The sequence below is a fragment of the Phalacrocorax aristotelis genome, chromosome 14 (genome assembly GCF_949628215.1).
Source record: "Phalacrocorax aristotelis chromosome 14, bGulAri2.1, whole genome shotgun sequence".
Lineage (NCBI taxonomy): Eukaryota > Metazoa > Chordata > Aves > Suliformes > Phalacrocoracidae > Phalacrocorax > Phalacrocorax aristotelis.
The window spans coordinates 14,793,291-14,810,958 of record NC_134289.1 but is presented as its reverse complement, the minus strand read 5'-3'; the positions used below and the strand labels follow the sequence as shown (position 1 = coordinate 14,810,958).

General features: G+C 38.4%; 1 protein-coding gene across 1 annotated transcript in view; it reads right to left on the bottom strand.

Annotated features, from left to right (window-relative positions):
* The window catches only part of POLR3A (RNA polymerase III subunit A), a 39,515-nt gene that overhangs the window by 9,728 nt on the left and 12,119 nt on the right, over positions 1–17,668 (bottom strand). Inside the window, exons 14-24 of the mRNA XM_075109719.1 lie at positions 16,865–17,003; positions 14,707–14,871; positions 14,262–14,434; positions 12,921–13,032; positions 11,756–11,874; positions 10,477–10,614; positions 8,630–8,800; positions 7,770–7,883; positions 2,871–2,957; positions 2,703–2,785; positions 284–454 (exon numbers count right to left, since the gene is read on the bottom strand). Of these exons, the coding sequence (XP_074965820.1) occupies positions 284–454; positions 2,703–2,785; positions 2,871–2,957; positions 7,770–7,883; positions 8,630–8,800; positions 10,477–10,614; positions 11,756–11,874; positions 12,921–13,032; positions 14,262–14,434; positions 14,707–14,871; positions 16,865–17,003 (1,472 nt within the window). The remainder of the gene's footprint in view (positions 1–283; positions 455–2,702; positions 2,786–2,870; positions 2,958–7,769; positions 7,884–8,629; positions 8,801–10,476; positions 10,615–11,755; positions 11,875–12,920; positions 13,033–14,261; positions 14,435–14,706; positions 14,872–16,864; positions 17,004–17,668) is intronic.

The following is a 17,668-nucleotide window of genomic DNA, read 5'->3' as shown; positions in this document are numbered from 1 at the left end:
TCCACAATACCTAAGAGACACCTTATGGAATATTGAACTTAATAAGTAACCACTTAACCTCATTTGATTTTCAGAAAAATAAAACTTGGCTCTTCTCTGGCCCTAAGTATCTTAGTTGGACACACATTCCTTTTGCTTTGTTTGGGTATTCCATGCATTCAATACCATCTAGTTTATTACTGAGAACAGGGAAATGCTATCGCATAGGGCAAACTTATCCATCAGGTCTCACTTAGGCAAAGGGGAAAAAAACCCCAAAACCCAAACAAAACAATGTTAGTACCTAATAGCCTTTGAAGCATTAATGATTTCTTTGATTCTTGGCACACCCAAAGTAATGTTCATTGAAGCAACACCAGCAAAATGGAAAGTCTTCAGAGTCATCTGTGTACCAGGCTCACCAATACTCTGTGCACAAAGAGCTCCTACTGCAGAACCAGGCTCCATCTGTGCCCTGATAAAGAAATTCTCTCGTGAAAAAAATGCAGAAAGAGACACAGAACTCCATAAGGCATAAAATCCTAAGCAGGCAAAGACAGAAACAATTCCGGCAGATAGATGAGGAATTTGTTAATTTTTTTTTTAATCAATAAACAGGAGAGAGGTTAAAAGGTCACCAATACTCAGGACTGATCTGATGCAAGGCAAGAAGCTGCCCTGTCATACAGGCATGCCATGCCACAGGTCCAGCGTTAACATCCACCACAGAAAACAGAATGCCTGTCTTCCTTCTCCTAAGCATCAAGCAGTAGATTCAGGATTCCCCATGCAGGGAAATCCCATATGCTAACATTTCCAAAACTCCCCTTCACATGTTTAAGCACGAGAAGTCTGTTTTAAGTCTTCTTTAAGAAATTATTATGCGGATAACTTTGTAATCAGAGCAAAATCCAGATATTAATGCCTTCATGTTTGCACCTTATTCCAAAGCCCAATACTGATGACCTACTCTCCCTTCAAGTTATGCATGTAATGGGCTCATTCCCACATTCATCCCTGTTTAAAATTTATGTATTTTGAGAACTGGTTGTCCTTACATGACAAAAACCGAAGACCACTGCTCTACAATATGCGATCTCAAAATGAGACGTGAAGGGCAGTTTACATTCTCCCCTACAATTTTGTTCAGATCCTGCAGTTAAGCCTTCTTAGGCTTGCAGAGTGCAATGCGATCTGCTTTTCCAGAGCAAACATAACCTCCAACCTTAAGGCACCATGCCACCTCCTAAACCAATCTAACTTGTAGCGGCTTCTTGCATTTTCCTTGATGAACTTTTAGCAAGTAAAATTGCAGTCTAACAGTGATTTAGCTTGTAACGTCTAAAATAAATAACTCTGGGTGGCTGTAATATGAAAGATCTTTTAGTAGAGATTTTTGTTCTCACTATCATTTGGAGAGGTCTTTTCATTCATGTCATATCACAACCCCAAAATTGCTGAAATCTCCGCTGAGATTTCTCCTGGTAAAATGACAATAGTCTATAAAACAAAAACAATCATCATAGGAATCAGACCCTTTCCTATGGTACCATCTTTCAGTCGTCAGATCAGCATAATATAGTCTGCTAAAACAACTTACTACAGTAAAATAGGCAATTAATATTTAAGAACTCTTAAAACAAACATAAGCAAGCAATCTCATTAACTGAAAACAGAAAACTGGTAATTGCATTAAAATAGGTACATTAAGAATTTTACATATACATGAATTTTCTAGAAAAAGAGAAAACTATTAGCAGATGACTGATGCAGGTGAGCATGAGGCCACAAAGCAGATGTCGCCAATGGCTGCACGCCAACGAACAAATCCAAGGAGTCTAAGTAAATTAAACAACTCTCAATGTTAAAGAGATTAAAACATCCACGCTATCTTGTTAGACACCAAGAATAACAGACAAAAAGCTCCTACAAGTGCATAACAGAGTCAAGAACACATTAGCAGAGAGTGTGACATAACTCTTCACAGACTTTGGATCAAGAATAACCATCGAGATCCGTACAGATTTGAAACCGATCTATTCAGACATCACTTTGTATGGACTCTTTGGAGGTTTGGAACAATCTCCTGCAAGAGGGGGGGAAGGGAGCATGTCTGCCAGTGGGTGTAAAGACGGTAGTGTTTAAACAAGATCCTCTCTCACTCTGAATCCTATTACTTTTGGCTTTTACCAGAATCTGCTGTCAAAGTATGATCTGCGGGTATGAAGTAACAGGTAGCTGTAGAAGAAAACTGCATTCACTGGTATGACTACTACTATTTCACAAGAAAGGTGCCTAAACACAAGCAGATAGCTTTGCACGATCAAGAACCACAAAATGAAAGATAAAGCATTTTTTCTACGATGTAAAAGGAAACCAAACAAATCAGTAGGAGTCTTTTAATGAAATAATCAGATTATGGCTCAAAAGAGAAAGGTAAAAACCTCAGCTCTTTCAGACCTCCACAAGTCTCGTACAAGACTCAACTCTCCCTTAACAAACCCACCTGTAGATGGCAATGCTTTTTTTTTTTTTTTTGGCATTCTACCTTTATCTTGCAATATTTATGTCACTGGGGCCAACTGTTTGTTATTCTTTATTTGTACGGCATTCACAACACAACCAACCTTCCTACAATCAAAAGAGCAAAATACACTCCTAGATTGCACCTAAATGGGTGGGTGGGGGGAATAAACCGAGAAAACAACAGGCTAAACACTTACCTCATGTATTTGTCTCTACAAGTCTCTAGAAACTTCTCTAGTTGTGTTGGAGTAATCCTATCCAACTGATACAAAACTCGTGGCTGAAAAGAGAATAGAACAGTTGGAAAAGCAATAGCTTATGAAGATTTAAGCTAACTACAAAATTACCCCCTTGAAACTGCTTACCTCCGTTGTGCCATTGTCATTAATGCCATACTTGTCCCTAGTTTTTTTTATCTTCTCAGAAACACCTTTGATGAATTTTTTAATTTCCTGAAATTACATTAAAACAACAGTAAGCAAAAGAGCCAGTCTTCATTATGAAGTCTTCAGCAGTAAGTGATTTGCTGAGAGCTCCAAACTCGATGTTTACAATAATAAATTAACAATGCACAATATGAGGAGAGGAACATCAAAACTTAGGCACACACATACACTAGAATTCAGCAAACCAGGTTCACTCTTGTGTAACCACAAATTAGCAGCAGTACACGAGGAATATTGTCCATGCTGAATAAAAGCATCCTTCCTGAGCACACACTGAAAACTGAAGAAAGGTGACTTCTGTTGACCCTTCCCTCCTACCCACCACTTACTGAAACTGATTCTACCATCAAAAAAAAGAAACAACCAACCAACCACCAACCAGAAAAAAAAAAACAAAAAACAACCAAGCTCTCAAAATCCTTATTTTCTGAGGATACTGACACAAACACCTTCTCAGCCATTTCTCAGTATTCAAAATAAGTCAAAGCGGAAGGACTGTGGCAAGAGAAGAAATATACAGAGGACACCTGCTGGACAGATTTCAGAGATTCAGGATGTGCTTTATTTAGTGGGGGGACGGACGGACACAACATCCTCAAAATTGATACATACATGACAGTCGCTACCTAACATAGCTCAAATAACTTCTCTACAATGTGGACAGGTCCTGCAGATAATTGCATTTCACATGTAGTAGTACATAAACCTTTCACCCTCTTGTCAGGTATACCCGAAAGTAGTTCTAGCCATCTTTACTGGAACATAAAGTGAAACGACACTGTTGGGAAAATATCCAACATTTCTATGAAACATGACTCGGGCATTACGCTTTGGATATAGCTATGAACACTAGATATCATGAAATATGAGGTCCACAATTAAACTCCTCCATAACAGTAGGCTCATTACAAGACCTTACCATAACACAGGGTTATCAAAACAAAAAGCAAGGGGAAATCCTTCCCATCTACCTCAGCAAGGATTTAAGAAAGCCTCTGTGGAGAAGTGAATAGTTTCATTTTTGGAGTCCTTTTAAACCCTTTCAATGTCATTAGTCCTGCCTGACGACCAGGATGATATATAATATCACCTCTTCTTCACTCGGGACTGGACTCCCCCCAATCACTGCAGTAGCCAGGCACTGAAAATCACTTGCAGAATTGAGTAAATATTTGAGTGAATGTTATTTTTTTTTCTTTTAGCACTGAATTAATAAATCATTATCAAAACATTTCTATTACATCATAACAGAATCCTCAGATTCCCAGAATAACAACATTCTTCCTGGTATTCAAGGTATTTTTCAGACAGTACGTTATTTTCTGTGAATACTAGAAAAAAGTTCAAATGGAAGAACCAACAACAGAAGTGTGCTGCTGGAACGGATGCTTCAAGTTGCCTCCCCGCTTGGATGAAACAGGATGCATTCATATATTTCTGCCCCTTTTGCCCTGCAGTACATCATATTAATTCATCAATTTTGCCATTTTTAAGATTTTTGACCCTGAAATCTCTGCATAAAATTGGTAAATTGATTTCCTAAATTAAGTGTTAAGCAATAAAGCAGTATTGGAAGAATTAATCTTTCTACTGCGGGTGCATAAAAACAAGGAATACTGCAGGACTTGAAGAAGATCAGAACATTTGATCCAGAGGAAGAAAAACACTAAAGGAGGAACTTTAAAAGTAATTCTATCTTGGAAGATGCTTTTTTTGTGAAGGAGCAGGAAGGGAAGAGGAAGGAGGCAGAATGTGTAACACTAACTTCTCCCTCCAGAACACCGAGGGCTAAGGTCTTTTAAATTTTGATCTACTCACATAAAACCAGGGACAGTGATAATATCCACACCACCACCACCAACTCCTCAAAAAAGGTTGTCACACTGGCTGAAAAACTGGTCATGTGGTCATATCATTAAACCCACAATAGGGCAGACTTTTGACCAAAAGCACATAGGTCTGCAAACAGCACTATGGCAAACTAGATATTGTCAACTTGTCCTCTCTGACAGTCCCCAAGTTCCAAAATACTTTAAAAAAAAAAAAAAAAACAAAACCAAACAAAACCAAAACCCCCACCCCTCTCCAACATCCTAAATCAACTGTTATATATCATTCTGATTTGTAAAAATAAGGTACTCAATACATAATTTCCATACACTAGAGCCAAAAAACTCGAGAAATAAACGATAAATCTCTGAAGACATTTGGTTTTCATTGTCAAAAGTTCTATTCATGCACAAAAACTAAAAGAGGAAACAACCTATTCCTCCCAACTTTCAATAAGCTGTTAGCAGTTTATCCAGACTATGGATTAATTTATGCTACAAATAGAAAGAGAACATAGCTCACTCTTTGCTGAGCCCCTCTATCGACCTCTTATCTTCACTGCAACAGTGTCCTCTGAGAGCGCAGCCATGTTCCTTCCACAGCGAGGCTCAAGACACCCATGGCCCTTTCACATTGTCTAAACCTCTGATGTCTTTTAGTCTGGACCCGTTTAACAAGAAGGCACCAAACCGACTCTGTACACTCTGGCTCAACGTGGGCCTCGCCAGCTCCCACAGAGCCGGCGTTTAGTCAAAACAGCCGTCCAGGGTATAACGCCAAGTCACCCAGGCATGTGCATCGTGTTTCCCAGCACTTAAACTATAAATGCCATCATTTATAGACATGAGGCACCGCTAATATAAGAATCCTCACAGTTAAGAAGGGCACCGACATGCAGAGTGGTACAGGCAACCCCACAAGATGCAGCAAAATCCATTCGAGCCCAGGCAGACCATTAGGTCAGCTCTACATACGCCAGTGCTGACTGGCTGTGTGCTCAGCACCACACCTCCCAGTACTCGTATTCAATCACCTCCAAAAAACTCCCCACAGAAAAAGGATTGTTAATTTTTTTCTCCATTGTGAGGGCTCATAAAGATTTTCCTGATTTCAGTAAGAAGAAAAAAAAATTTCTGTTCACCCGTATCTTAATATTCTCAAATATATTAAAACATGAACACCGCTGAAACTGTGCCAGCCAACAATCTGCTTTTTCATCGGCTGAGCTCCCTCCAGCGAGGGCAGAGTGCAGGCAGAACCAACGCTAGGCTGTTTGAGAAAGGCTTTTTAGACATCCTGTTCTCTGGACAAGAGTGGATAAGCCCATTATAGGAACCTCCTAGCAACATAACTGCGATAAGAAATATCTCTGTTCTGGAAGGGAAAAATGGAGGAAGGGATAGGAAAATGTCAGAAAAACCATGCAAATATTCCTAAAGACTGAAAGAATGAGTTTTAGAAAGGAGAGTTACGTAGTGAAAGAAAGCTTACTCAAATCCTCAAAATCCTCAGATTTAACTATGGGGATTAATTCATGTGTCATGGTTTTCACCATTAAAAAGGAATTAGGTAAATTATTGTGAGGAACGCCTACTTTGTAGTTTAACAAGCAGTAATGTACATATGCTAATCAGTTACTTTAGCACTATACACACATCTTTAGCTAAAAAGCACTAACATTAATGCTCACACAGTGCACACACATGCTACAATTACCTCATTATATTTCTCATAACCTGTCTCAGTTAATGTCTTCAAGGATGAAGAGAAAAAGAAAAGGAAAGAAAAAAATGTAACAGTATCTAAAACTTAAAAATCTTAAGTTAAACTAACTGCCCTTGAAGCGATGTAGTCATATCTGTCTTTCTGAAATTAATAGCAATTCAGATTTTCCTGATATGATTACAAAGATGTACACCTCAAGGAACAGCTTCATCTCCTAACTTTGGTGTTAGTATATTGCAATTTTTTTTTCCCCTTTGGAGATGCAGTTAAGATTTACAGTATATTTCAGGTATATATCTCATTATTTTTTCAACTCTACTCTAGCAACAGAATTGCGAATCAGGTTTATAAACAACTGCTTACTAGTTTTGTCACCTTTCGCTCAGAAGCGCTCTTATCCGTTAGAAAGAAACCCTCCAAAAGCAGGCCACTAACTTCACGTTGTTCTCAACGCTGCCAGCAATCAGAAGGTTCATCGAGACACTTATGTGTCCACAGGCAGGTTAATTCTACAGTTTTTATCAGTGTCTCCCAAAGTAGTCTTAGGTGTGGCTGCTCTCATAAATATTAAAATTGCTTAATGCTCTTTCAAACACATTGACTTTTACAATTCCAAGTGCAGGCAGTCACGTGTACACTCCCTCATCCTTAAAAGACAGCGAAGTACTCCCCAGAAGATAAGCCCTGTCCAGCAAAGCACTTCATGGAGCAGAAGTTTTTTGCTGGGTTAGTACCCTGAGAAAGCAAGGGGAAGAGGTGCAGGGGTGTAACTGGTGTTTTTACTGCAGGAAAACAAGCAAATGAGTAAAATCAGTTATTTAGAGAGTCAATATCAAAAACGTATGTATAATAACGGACCATGAGCCTCAGTCCTAGCGGTTTCTTACATAGTCAATAAATATTATTTTATTTCTGATGTCCCAGGGAAGCACATAATCACTGTACCATCTTGCTATGGAGAAAAATTCCAGCAAGATAGCCAAGATCAGCGACACCTTCTACTCAAAAATCACTATATTTTTCTCTCATTTCTCACGTTCCTGTGATGAATGTGAACCACTACCACAATAGGAGTTAAAATTAGTATAGTCCTACCTCCCCACCACCTAAACCTACAAAAACATGTTACTGAACAAACTATCCCTGCCACTGCTGCATAAAATTCAGCCATTGCTCCTACAGATTGATAAGACCATTTTATTTTATTTCCTTGATTTATATGGAAAAATTAATCACAGTGTGAAAAAGAAGTGAGATAATTACCTGCAGAAAACTGTCTCTGCAGCAAAGAAATTCATTCTTCTTCATGATGGACTCAGATGTCAACACCAATTCATTTTTACTAAGGGCTGGTTCACTTCGGCATGGATACACGGCCTGAAGAGGAAAAAAAATTACTTCTTCATGTAAAACGTATGCACAAAAACTTCACTGTAAAGACACAGAATAGAGAGACATACAAGTGATTAACAGTATTCTTCAGTTTTGGGTTTTGGGGGTTTTTAGTTTTGGGGTTTTCTCTACTATATAATACCGGACTATAGTGAACAGAAGTTCTACGTACATTCCTACTTACTTGTGTAAGTCTGAAGGTCGACACACACACATTTCTAATTCTATCAATTAATTACCCTCACATTACAGAAGTCATTTCAGCAAAAGGCTTTTATCTTTTGTTGGGGGGTGGGGGAGAACAAATCAACCACAAAACCAGAACCAAACAATACCGTTCTTCAAACAATGCAGTATGTCCAGAGTTACTCAGCACCACATCAGGCCTCCGACCTAAGCAGCAGTTCAACACAAAGAACATGTGTGCCTTGATCTAGTAAGGAATGACTTTGTAAATCCAATCTACTACCCAACTAAGCCAGTAGTGATTTACCTAGTGAGTTGGATATTAGGCCCTAGAACTACATCTAAGCACAGAAGAAAAATCTATTTTTCAAAGCTTATACACAGTTTCGTCCTAGTTGCTCTGTTCTAATGTGAAAAGTATCTATAACTCTTAGCATACACATGCTGAAAGACTGACCAGGACCACGCAAAAAGGCAATTTAGAAATCAATACTTCAATTGAAACATCTCTCTCGGTAATTTACAAAGATTTCAGTACTCCTTACCCTGATATTGTCTAGAACTCGCTTGAATTCCAGCGGTTCATCCTTCCCTTCCATGGCTGCAGGATCCAAGCCGTCTCCTCCATAAATAAACTGTATAATGTCACCAGTAGAACTTCTGACTGTCAAATCATACTGTGAGCAAAGATCTTCAAGTGATTTTACCAGCCGCCTCTGAAGGGGGGGAAAAAAGTGCAAGAAAATTAAATGGGATCTTTTTGAAAATAACTATTGATCAGGATAACAAGTAGTACAGAAACTGGACTCAGAAGATAAATATGACACACTGATTAGCAGGCACGAAAACCTCTTAAATCATATATTATCCCTAGGGCTTTACTGTCCATTGCCCAGAAATAAGAAAACCAACAATAACAAAATTTAAAGCAACAACACAAATCTCCACATTCAGAAATTCCATCATATAGGAAACCTAATGCTAAGCTGCAAGAACCTATTGTAGTCTGAGGAATTTGGGTTTTTTTCTGACAGAAAATTCATATTCTCCCAATCAGGTTTATTTCTTAAGGGACGCAACACTTCTTGCATATAGATGCAAGATCAGTCGATGATTTTTGACTTTTGTCACTGACAAAAAACCGAAGAGCTCATCTGTCAAGGCCAATAGGTGTTGTTTTTCTACCAGTGTTAGCTACTTCTCTTATATTAATTCCTTGTACCGGGAAATCCTTTTACTACCATCTTCCTTCCTCTGCCTCCCAAAAAAAAGGCAAGCGATGAAGCATTAGTGGGTAAAAATGTTTTTACTTCAAAGATGGACCACACTGTTCTACAAAAGTAAGTTGGCTCACTAAAGAATTGGTTTGGTTTTTTTTTCAGTAAGGAAATAGGTAATAAATAAAATCAAATTAAATAAATGGGGGTTTTGTTTGGTTTTTTTTAATTCCAAAGTCCAAGTGCTGTAATTTATTCATGTAGGGTGAAAGTTGATGAGGAAAAATATTTTGCAGGTTGCTTATATTTATATGTATTTGTATATACTTACACACATGCAAACATTATTCCATTAGTTTGGGAAACAAATGATCTAATTAGTCACCCACCCCAAAAGGAATTGATTTCAGGCTCTGCAGAGTTACTTGCATATCTCTGAATGTGTCCCCAGCCCCAAATTATCTTGGCTTTTCTACTGCCTGTTGCATTGGGGAGAAGATTTTACTTAAAACACTAGTTTAATATTTTCACTGAAGTCTTAAGACTGCTCATAACAGCAAGAAGCTTTGTTAGAGGGACATTTATTTTCACAGGAGATACAGCCAAAGACACTACCATCTTACAGAACTTTAAGTTCAAGTCTGTATGGCCAAGGTGCCTGTTACCTAGAGAGAACAGGTGCTAAAAGAGAACTTTAGCCATATTTCTGTCATCCAGACAATCTTTCTTTAAATAACCCAAACCAAAGATTTGTGTTCTCTGGTTCTCACTGTTGAAATAACTTACCTGAAAAAGCACTCACAACTCCTGCCTATGTTATAATGCACTGACAAACCTTCCATCATTCATGTGGGTTTTAAGAACACACACCGCATAGAAAGTAGTCCTCAATAATTCCATAGAACGAGGGCTCTTATCACCCACGTTCAAGAGTAAACAGCTTAATACAAGCATGTTACCGTACCATCGCCCGACATCTGGTTTACAAACCTCGCATCTACTGGAAACTAGAGCAAAATAATGTATTTCACAGTATAAATTACTCTCTGTTACCACAAAAACAAACAGACAGGCATAATGCAGGCAATTCTCCCCCACCCCTCACCTCACCATGCACAATGAGAAATATCCTCCTTTTGCAAGACCAGTAAAAATCCCACTCCACTGACAGTTACCTGCATATATCCAGTTTCGGCTGTTTTTACAGCTGTGTCAACCAGACCTTCTCGACCAGCCATTGTATGAAAAAAAAATTCAGTGGGAGTCAACCCAGAGTAGAAGCTATTAGCAACAAAGCCTTTTGCTGCCGGGAGCTACAGAGAAGAGTGGGAAACAGTGGTTAAAATGCAACGTACGTTCTGTATGCATGTTACAGAAAAACTCCTATGTCACCTAAATTCTTTCAGATAGTTAGCCAATACATACACAAACAGAGCAATCATCTCAGCTGCATTTAGCTCTGAAGTTCAATGTTTGTATTTTAGATCTGATTAAAGGCTTCAGAACCCTTGCCTAGCTCTTCCAAACTAATCTAACAGGCTTTCTTCCTCCTTCTACAAGCCTCGTCATGCTTCTAGCCTTTCCTTGCTACCACTGCACCAACTTCTAGCACCGCAGCCTCCCTTAAAGAGCTGCACTAATTGAACAGGCAATAAGAACATTCATTTTGCAATAGTATCGCAAGGGTATGTGCAGTGCTGAAGGCCAAGGAATCCACTAAAAAATGTGACTGGATGTTGTACGTAACTAATTCTGAGAAGAGTCCTTGCCCATGCAGGCATCCCTTTAAGTCAAACACCACCAAACGGCCTCCATGACCACACAGAACAATGTATAGGCTACAAAGAGGTTCATTTTGGAAGATCACTTTTTGTTGTTATTTAACATGTAGTGCTTTCTAAAACACTAAAAAACTAGTGTTAAAATTTAACTTTCACCTTCTCATCTAATCCATGAAGTATTTTTTCTTCTTCAATTTATTCAGAAACAAAAAGATTTTACGTTACAGAACTCAGAAGCTGAAATTTGGACATTTAGTGACAACTGCAAATGTCATGGCTACCATCTGACACTTGAGCTACCTGACTAACCCACTCACGGGATCGACAGCTGGTACCTAGAACCTTCAGAACGCAAGAGAGAAACTTTAACAATTATTTTTCAGACTCTCAAGAGAACAAAAAATGTATTATCAGACTTAGTTCAATTTTATTAAAATAGAAAGGTCTCTGGAAGGCTTAGCTGTGAAAATACAAGCTAACTAGACATCCTACGACAATTCACAACACTACTGTTAACTCCCAAGTCACATTCAAAACATTGTACATTCACCATAAATGATTCTTTTCCTTCACCACATCATGACAACTCATCCTATCATGCGTCCTTCTTAAAACGGTTGAGGGTAACTTGTCTCACTTTCCTTTACCGTGTATTGTAAACACAGAGAATCACCTTAGAATGCTTCTCAAAGTGAGGCAAGGATCTGTTCTCAAAGCCGTCAGGAACTCGGGACCCACTGATAGCCTGCTGACCTACACAAGCAATCATCTGGGATATATTAATGAAGGAGCCTGAAAAGAAAAAGAAAACAAAATCTCACTCACAAATGAGGAACATCATTGCTTCTTTATGCTATTATTTAGCTTCATAATTCTTCAAAAACGCACTTAGAATTGCCACAGTTAAAGAAGCTTTTCTGTTACTTGTCCTGTTCATGGCAGCATTTATGCAGAGACTTACAACCAAGTTAGTCTATGACATAGCTAATACCTCCTTTTAAAATCTTCACCTTTGCGTCATAGACATTCATGCCACCACTATTTGACTACAGTCCTTACACTACCTGGTTTTGTATTAAGGATTGTGTTTTATACAACCCACAATCCTAACCTACATATTTTACTTCACCATTTCTTCAATAAACATATATTTTTAGTGTCAGGTTCAGAGTCTACCAAGATTCCTACAAGAAATTAAGTTCCAGAGAATTAGGTCACTAACCCCGAAGTTTTATTTGCTGAACGTGTTTGCAAACAACGCCCCCACCAATTATACACTCAATATATCTCTTTCTTAGATTTCAGGATTTCTCTAGGAATACAAAAAGTCACTCTACAATTGATTAGACAGATAAAAGCAAAGGGTTAAGCTATTTCTTCCAATTCTCACAGGAAACAAAGGAAAGCTCAGATGACAATATAAAACAAGTATTTACTACACAGGTGGTCCTTCAGAAACAAAGCAGCGAAGATGGCTTAAATATTAGCTCCAATTCTTAATATATCATTTCCCATCGATTTTCATATGTGATATAGATACTTGAAATCAGAAATGCAACTGGAAACTTCTTACTGATTAATTAAAGTCTTAAGAACATCTCAAGTTCTATTAAGATTTTCTGAACCTGTAATAAAAATGTAAAGATACAAAAACTAGCACATCAGCTTGATTTTAATTAACTGTACCCAACCTGTACTTACTGAGAAGAGTCACATGTCTATGACAAGTTTAATACTTGAACAACTGACCATATAAAACTAGCTCTAAATACAGAAGTAGTAATTTGGAGAACAGTGATGGAGCGAGCAATCTACTTCCAAAGTTGAGCTATCCCTACCTTTAGAACCACAGAGAGCCATGATAAGGGGACTGTTGCTCTTGTCCAGTTCTCTGAGACAGGCACTGCCAGCGTGATCTCTGATAACGGAGAGTTCTTTAAGGATTAAGGCCTGAAATCCAAGATTTCAGAGATTCAGCATTCATTAAAAATACCATACACAAACAGTACTCTTGTCACTTGTCAGCAGCACCTCCAACAGCCAAAGGGAATTCAAAATACGCTAAAGATAAAGAAACCTATATGTTGCTTTGGGTAAAAGTTGTTTAACTTCAAACTTGTGTAACTTTCCAGTTTGCTGCAAAGAAAGTCTTTGTTGGGATGAGACGGGGCAGCCAGGGACATCACAGCCTCTTTTGTCAGCAGCACTGGCTTAAGCTAAACTGAGCACTGAACTACACTCTAAGTCCCACCGTGCTACGTGAAAGATTACCACCAAAAAAAAACCCACCAGACCCAAACAAGTATTTTTGGACTGCTTTCACAGAGTACAACGCTGCTATTTCAAATTGTTAGGACTATAACAAATGTATACAAAACCCCCATCACTCTAGGACATACACAGGTGTCTGAAAAGACGAAGAGTGGAAAAGACTGCAAGACACTGCTTTCAGCCAGAGTGTCACTTCAAACGGGACGACTCTGGCACTACTTCAAAATAGGGTGGGGTTTTCTGATTGGTTTTTTGTTGGTCATTTTTTCTTTTACTTTCTACTTTTTTTTTTTTTTGAAGGTAAAAACTAGACATTTACTAGTCAAGAAGACAAATGTATGAAACCATTAAAGACAATGAAAAGAGCATTCTTCAGCTGACTTCTTTAAGTCTGTAAGCTTTTGGGAAATGTTAATTGCTCTTCATCAAAATTTCTACAGAAAAAAGAAAAAACCTAGCAAAATCCACTTAACTTTTGCCCTGATACGGGGCAGGAAAACACTTGCCTACAAACAGAACCGTAACTAAAGGAATGTTTTGCTTCTTGGGTTAAGTCCTTTGCTATTACGGATATTCATTAACTTAGCAAATATTGATAAACATAATTAACCCTGTTCCAATTACCTGTGAATTTTATCCTCTTCTATTTTATGTCACCTCAATACATCGAGCCAGGAGGGAGGGAGGGAGCTAAATACTAAACAACGGAGATCCTCCCTAACATTTTCAGATGCATACAAACATCTAAATATTAAGCCCAGACAGACTCAGCTGAAGTTGCATACCTAGGGACCCGTCTTGCTTGTATTTTTATGTTTCAGAAGACAACTTCGAATTTCACAATTGACATAATTACATTCATCAAGTCTCTACTCTCAATATGTAGTAATTTAAATTGAAAATTCTACCTCTAGCGTCTCTTCTGCAGTACAACCAGGTTGCTGCTGTAGCTTGCCAGTGTTCAGAGCTTCAATATACTCATCGCATTTCTTATAGCCGGCATTCAGGAGCTCATACTTGGCTTTTAGTAGGCCCTGCCCAGGGGTTACATCACCAATTCCAATTGAAAAGCCACGATTAGCTATTATGAAGAGAAGAGAAAAAATATTACATTGACAGCTCATAAAGCCAGGAAATATTATCATCGCAAACTTTATTTTTCCCTCCCATCATGCGACCACCATAAGCATCATAAGCACTTGACAAGCACAATCAGTTGTTTCATTGTTTCTGTCAGCTTCACAACTAGCTTGGTTTTTTAAACATATTTGAATTAAAGCTCTTGCTTGATTGCTCCATATTTCTGCTTTAAGATACCATCTTACAGGGAAAAGTACTTCCTCCATTACTTACAAAGGTAAACAGGAGCAAGTCTGGCTAGTCGTGACATGGCGTCTGCAGCTTCTACCTGTCCCCAGTCTCTCAGCAAGATGTAGAAGATGTTGTTCTTGGATCCTGAGCCTAAGGTCCCTTTGTCCATACTGCCACTCATTAACTCACTGTTTTGAATTGTGACATCTAGGAATAAAAAGGCAAAAAGAATTCATCATTTTTCTACAACTTGACCTGAACTCTAGTAATCAGTTATGGAGTAGGTTTTTAAATAGAAACTCTGTTCACGAAAAGAGCGAAACCCAAAGACGTACATTTAATGTATCTGTACAAGTGCAGGAGTAAGTATGTCAGGGGAACAGCCCACAACTTGACCTTACCAAGCTGAGTTACAATATATTTCCCTTCCTCCTTAGAAAGGCAATGGTATCCAATTTAAGACTTGTGAGAAACATTGTGAATAATCCTTTTTCTCAAAAATTTAAAAATAAACTTTGTTTCATTAATCAGAATAAAGTCTTCAATTGATCTTATCTGTCCAGATATAGTCCTCAACCATGCATAATAAACCAAAGTTATTTATTTATTTATCAAATAGAGCAACAAAATTTCAAAAGTGAAGTTCTAGTTCTCTTATTCAAAGTTTCTGCGATTCAGTCCAACTCAATCACCTCTGGAGGCACAGATTAAATTTAAAAGACGCACTGGACTCGGGTGTCTCTAATACAAGCATATCACGAAGCCGTCTGTCTTGCCTGTAGGCCTATACACACTTCCTCTTTTAGATGACTTCCCTTTGCTCATCAGGAACCTTCCATTTCAGGCACTGAATCTTCCTTGTAAGCTTTAGCCTTTAAGCAATTAAAAGGTATCTTCTGCACACACACCTTAAACATATTTCCTATGACAGCAATACAATATATGTTCATCCTCAACTTTCTTACCCATCTTTCAAAAAAAGAACTGGCAAATGTAGATGGATCCAATTCAAATCGTTTCATGCAGAACGCTGCAGATGTTTGCACATGGAACTCTATGCTCCATGTTTTCAATGTGAATTTAGGTAATCATCTTCTTGAACCAGAAGTCACTGCTCTATTACTTACTCCACACAATCAAAATACGATACCAGGATTTCTTGAGACTTTTCAGAAAGTTCTCTGCAAATTCTCAAGAGAGTTAGTGTCACTTCAGAAACTAAGTTTATTTGGAGAAATGAACAGAGTCACCAACAAAATCCAAATGTTTTCTGCATCATTTGCTATTGTCTAACTCAGAAAATGGAATTCTTCCCATACTTCCTACAATGAAAACACTGGAGAGCAAAGAAGATGGCCTATGTTCACACGAGTGTGAATAGGATTGCTTTGTTGCCTTTCATCCCACATTCCTTGGAGGCTGAAAAACATTGTGCCACCATGTTTATAACCAGCTTCACAACCGGAGTGGTCCTATCTTCTAAAGAACTCGCTCCGTGTCTGGCGTAGAGTGGATTTGAGTCCTAAATGGTAAATCCTTTCTCACATCAACATTACATAAAAGAATTACTGTAAATCAGTGGTTCCTCCCTAGGTTCCTTAGCTTACACTTCTGAGCAGCAAGGAGCCAAGCTAATCCTGCCTGCTCAAGTTCTTTTCCAGCTGTTACCACATAACACGCAAAGCCTTGCCCAACTCCTACAGCCTCTTCAACCCTGACGCTCTGCGTTCCATCTGCCACTCTGACTTCCCTAACTGGAAGGATGCAGACGGTTTGATATCCTAGGGATTCCTGTCTTCCCTACAAATCCTGACTCCTTTTGCTGTTTGACGTCTAATCCCTGTATCACTACCCTTACTCAAGATACTAAATTTTCCCACTTGCCCTCTGCACAACCACTTCCTAAGCTTCTCTGTTTTTATCTCTTCTCTCACCTTCAAGTACTACCTTAGTATCACGACAAGCCTAGCATCGTACAAAAGACATTTTATTACAAGAAAGCGCTCAAGTCTCCTCTTCAGTGTTCAGTATAACTTCAACTTTTGAGATAAACTGCATAATTTTATTTTTCATTTCAGGAGTACTTATGTGAAGTTCTGCTGTAACTGCTGCAGCGAGCTCAACAGCAACAAACGCAACAAAATAATAGCTACGATTTCTTTGAAGGCTTCCAAAACACAGCTTCGGAAGTGTCACTCACAAGAATCATTGTAACACAGGTCTTCCCCTTTGCCACAATACTGTTTGCCCTTGGTTCGTAGATTGGCTTTTACAGGACAATCATCGCTGGGTTTGAGAATGAGGCTGAAAACCTGTTTTCCTGTCCAGAGCATTACAGGCTTAGAGAAACAAAAGAACAAGAATTAGGACCGCAGAGTTTATGCTACAACTACAGTAAAACAGCAAGCAAGAATTTAATTGTATAAGTGTTTTCTACATAGAACCTTTCTGTACTGAACCATACTTGTAGGAGTACACAGTGCCTTTCCTTTGAACAGGAAAGTATCACACGCTCATATAAGAACGCTGTCTGCCGAACGGTTATCCTTTAGAGAAAAGCATGCGCATGCATGTAGGGAAACGTGCTGTATTGCTCCCTCTTACTGTCATGTTTCCCCTTCTGATTGAAAAAGGAAAAAAATATGATGCTGTCATTTCATTTCCCAAAAAGGTTGCAACGTTTATAATTCCTTCTTTATAGAGTGCCTTTGGCTTACGTTTTTAGGAGGTTAAAGATTCATATAATTACGCACTCCCCTCAGCTGCAGTTAAATGTAAGCAACTGTCACAGCTAGCACTACAATTATTGATTTGGAGTGACAGAACCAGTCAAAGAATCACTGCTCTTAGATATTAGCAAAGGTTCATGTAATAAAAAGTTCACATTTGATCTGCCCATAAATGCTCTAACCTTGCTTTAAATTAGTATTATTAATTGGTATTTCAATTTCACTTTCTGAACTTCCTTAATATTACACTTATTGTTTTGAAGTTTAATAAAGGC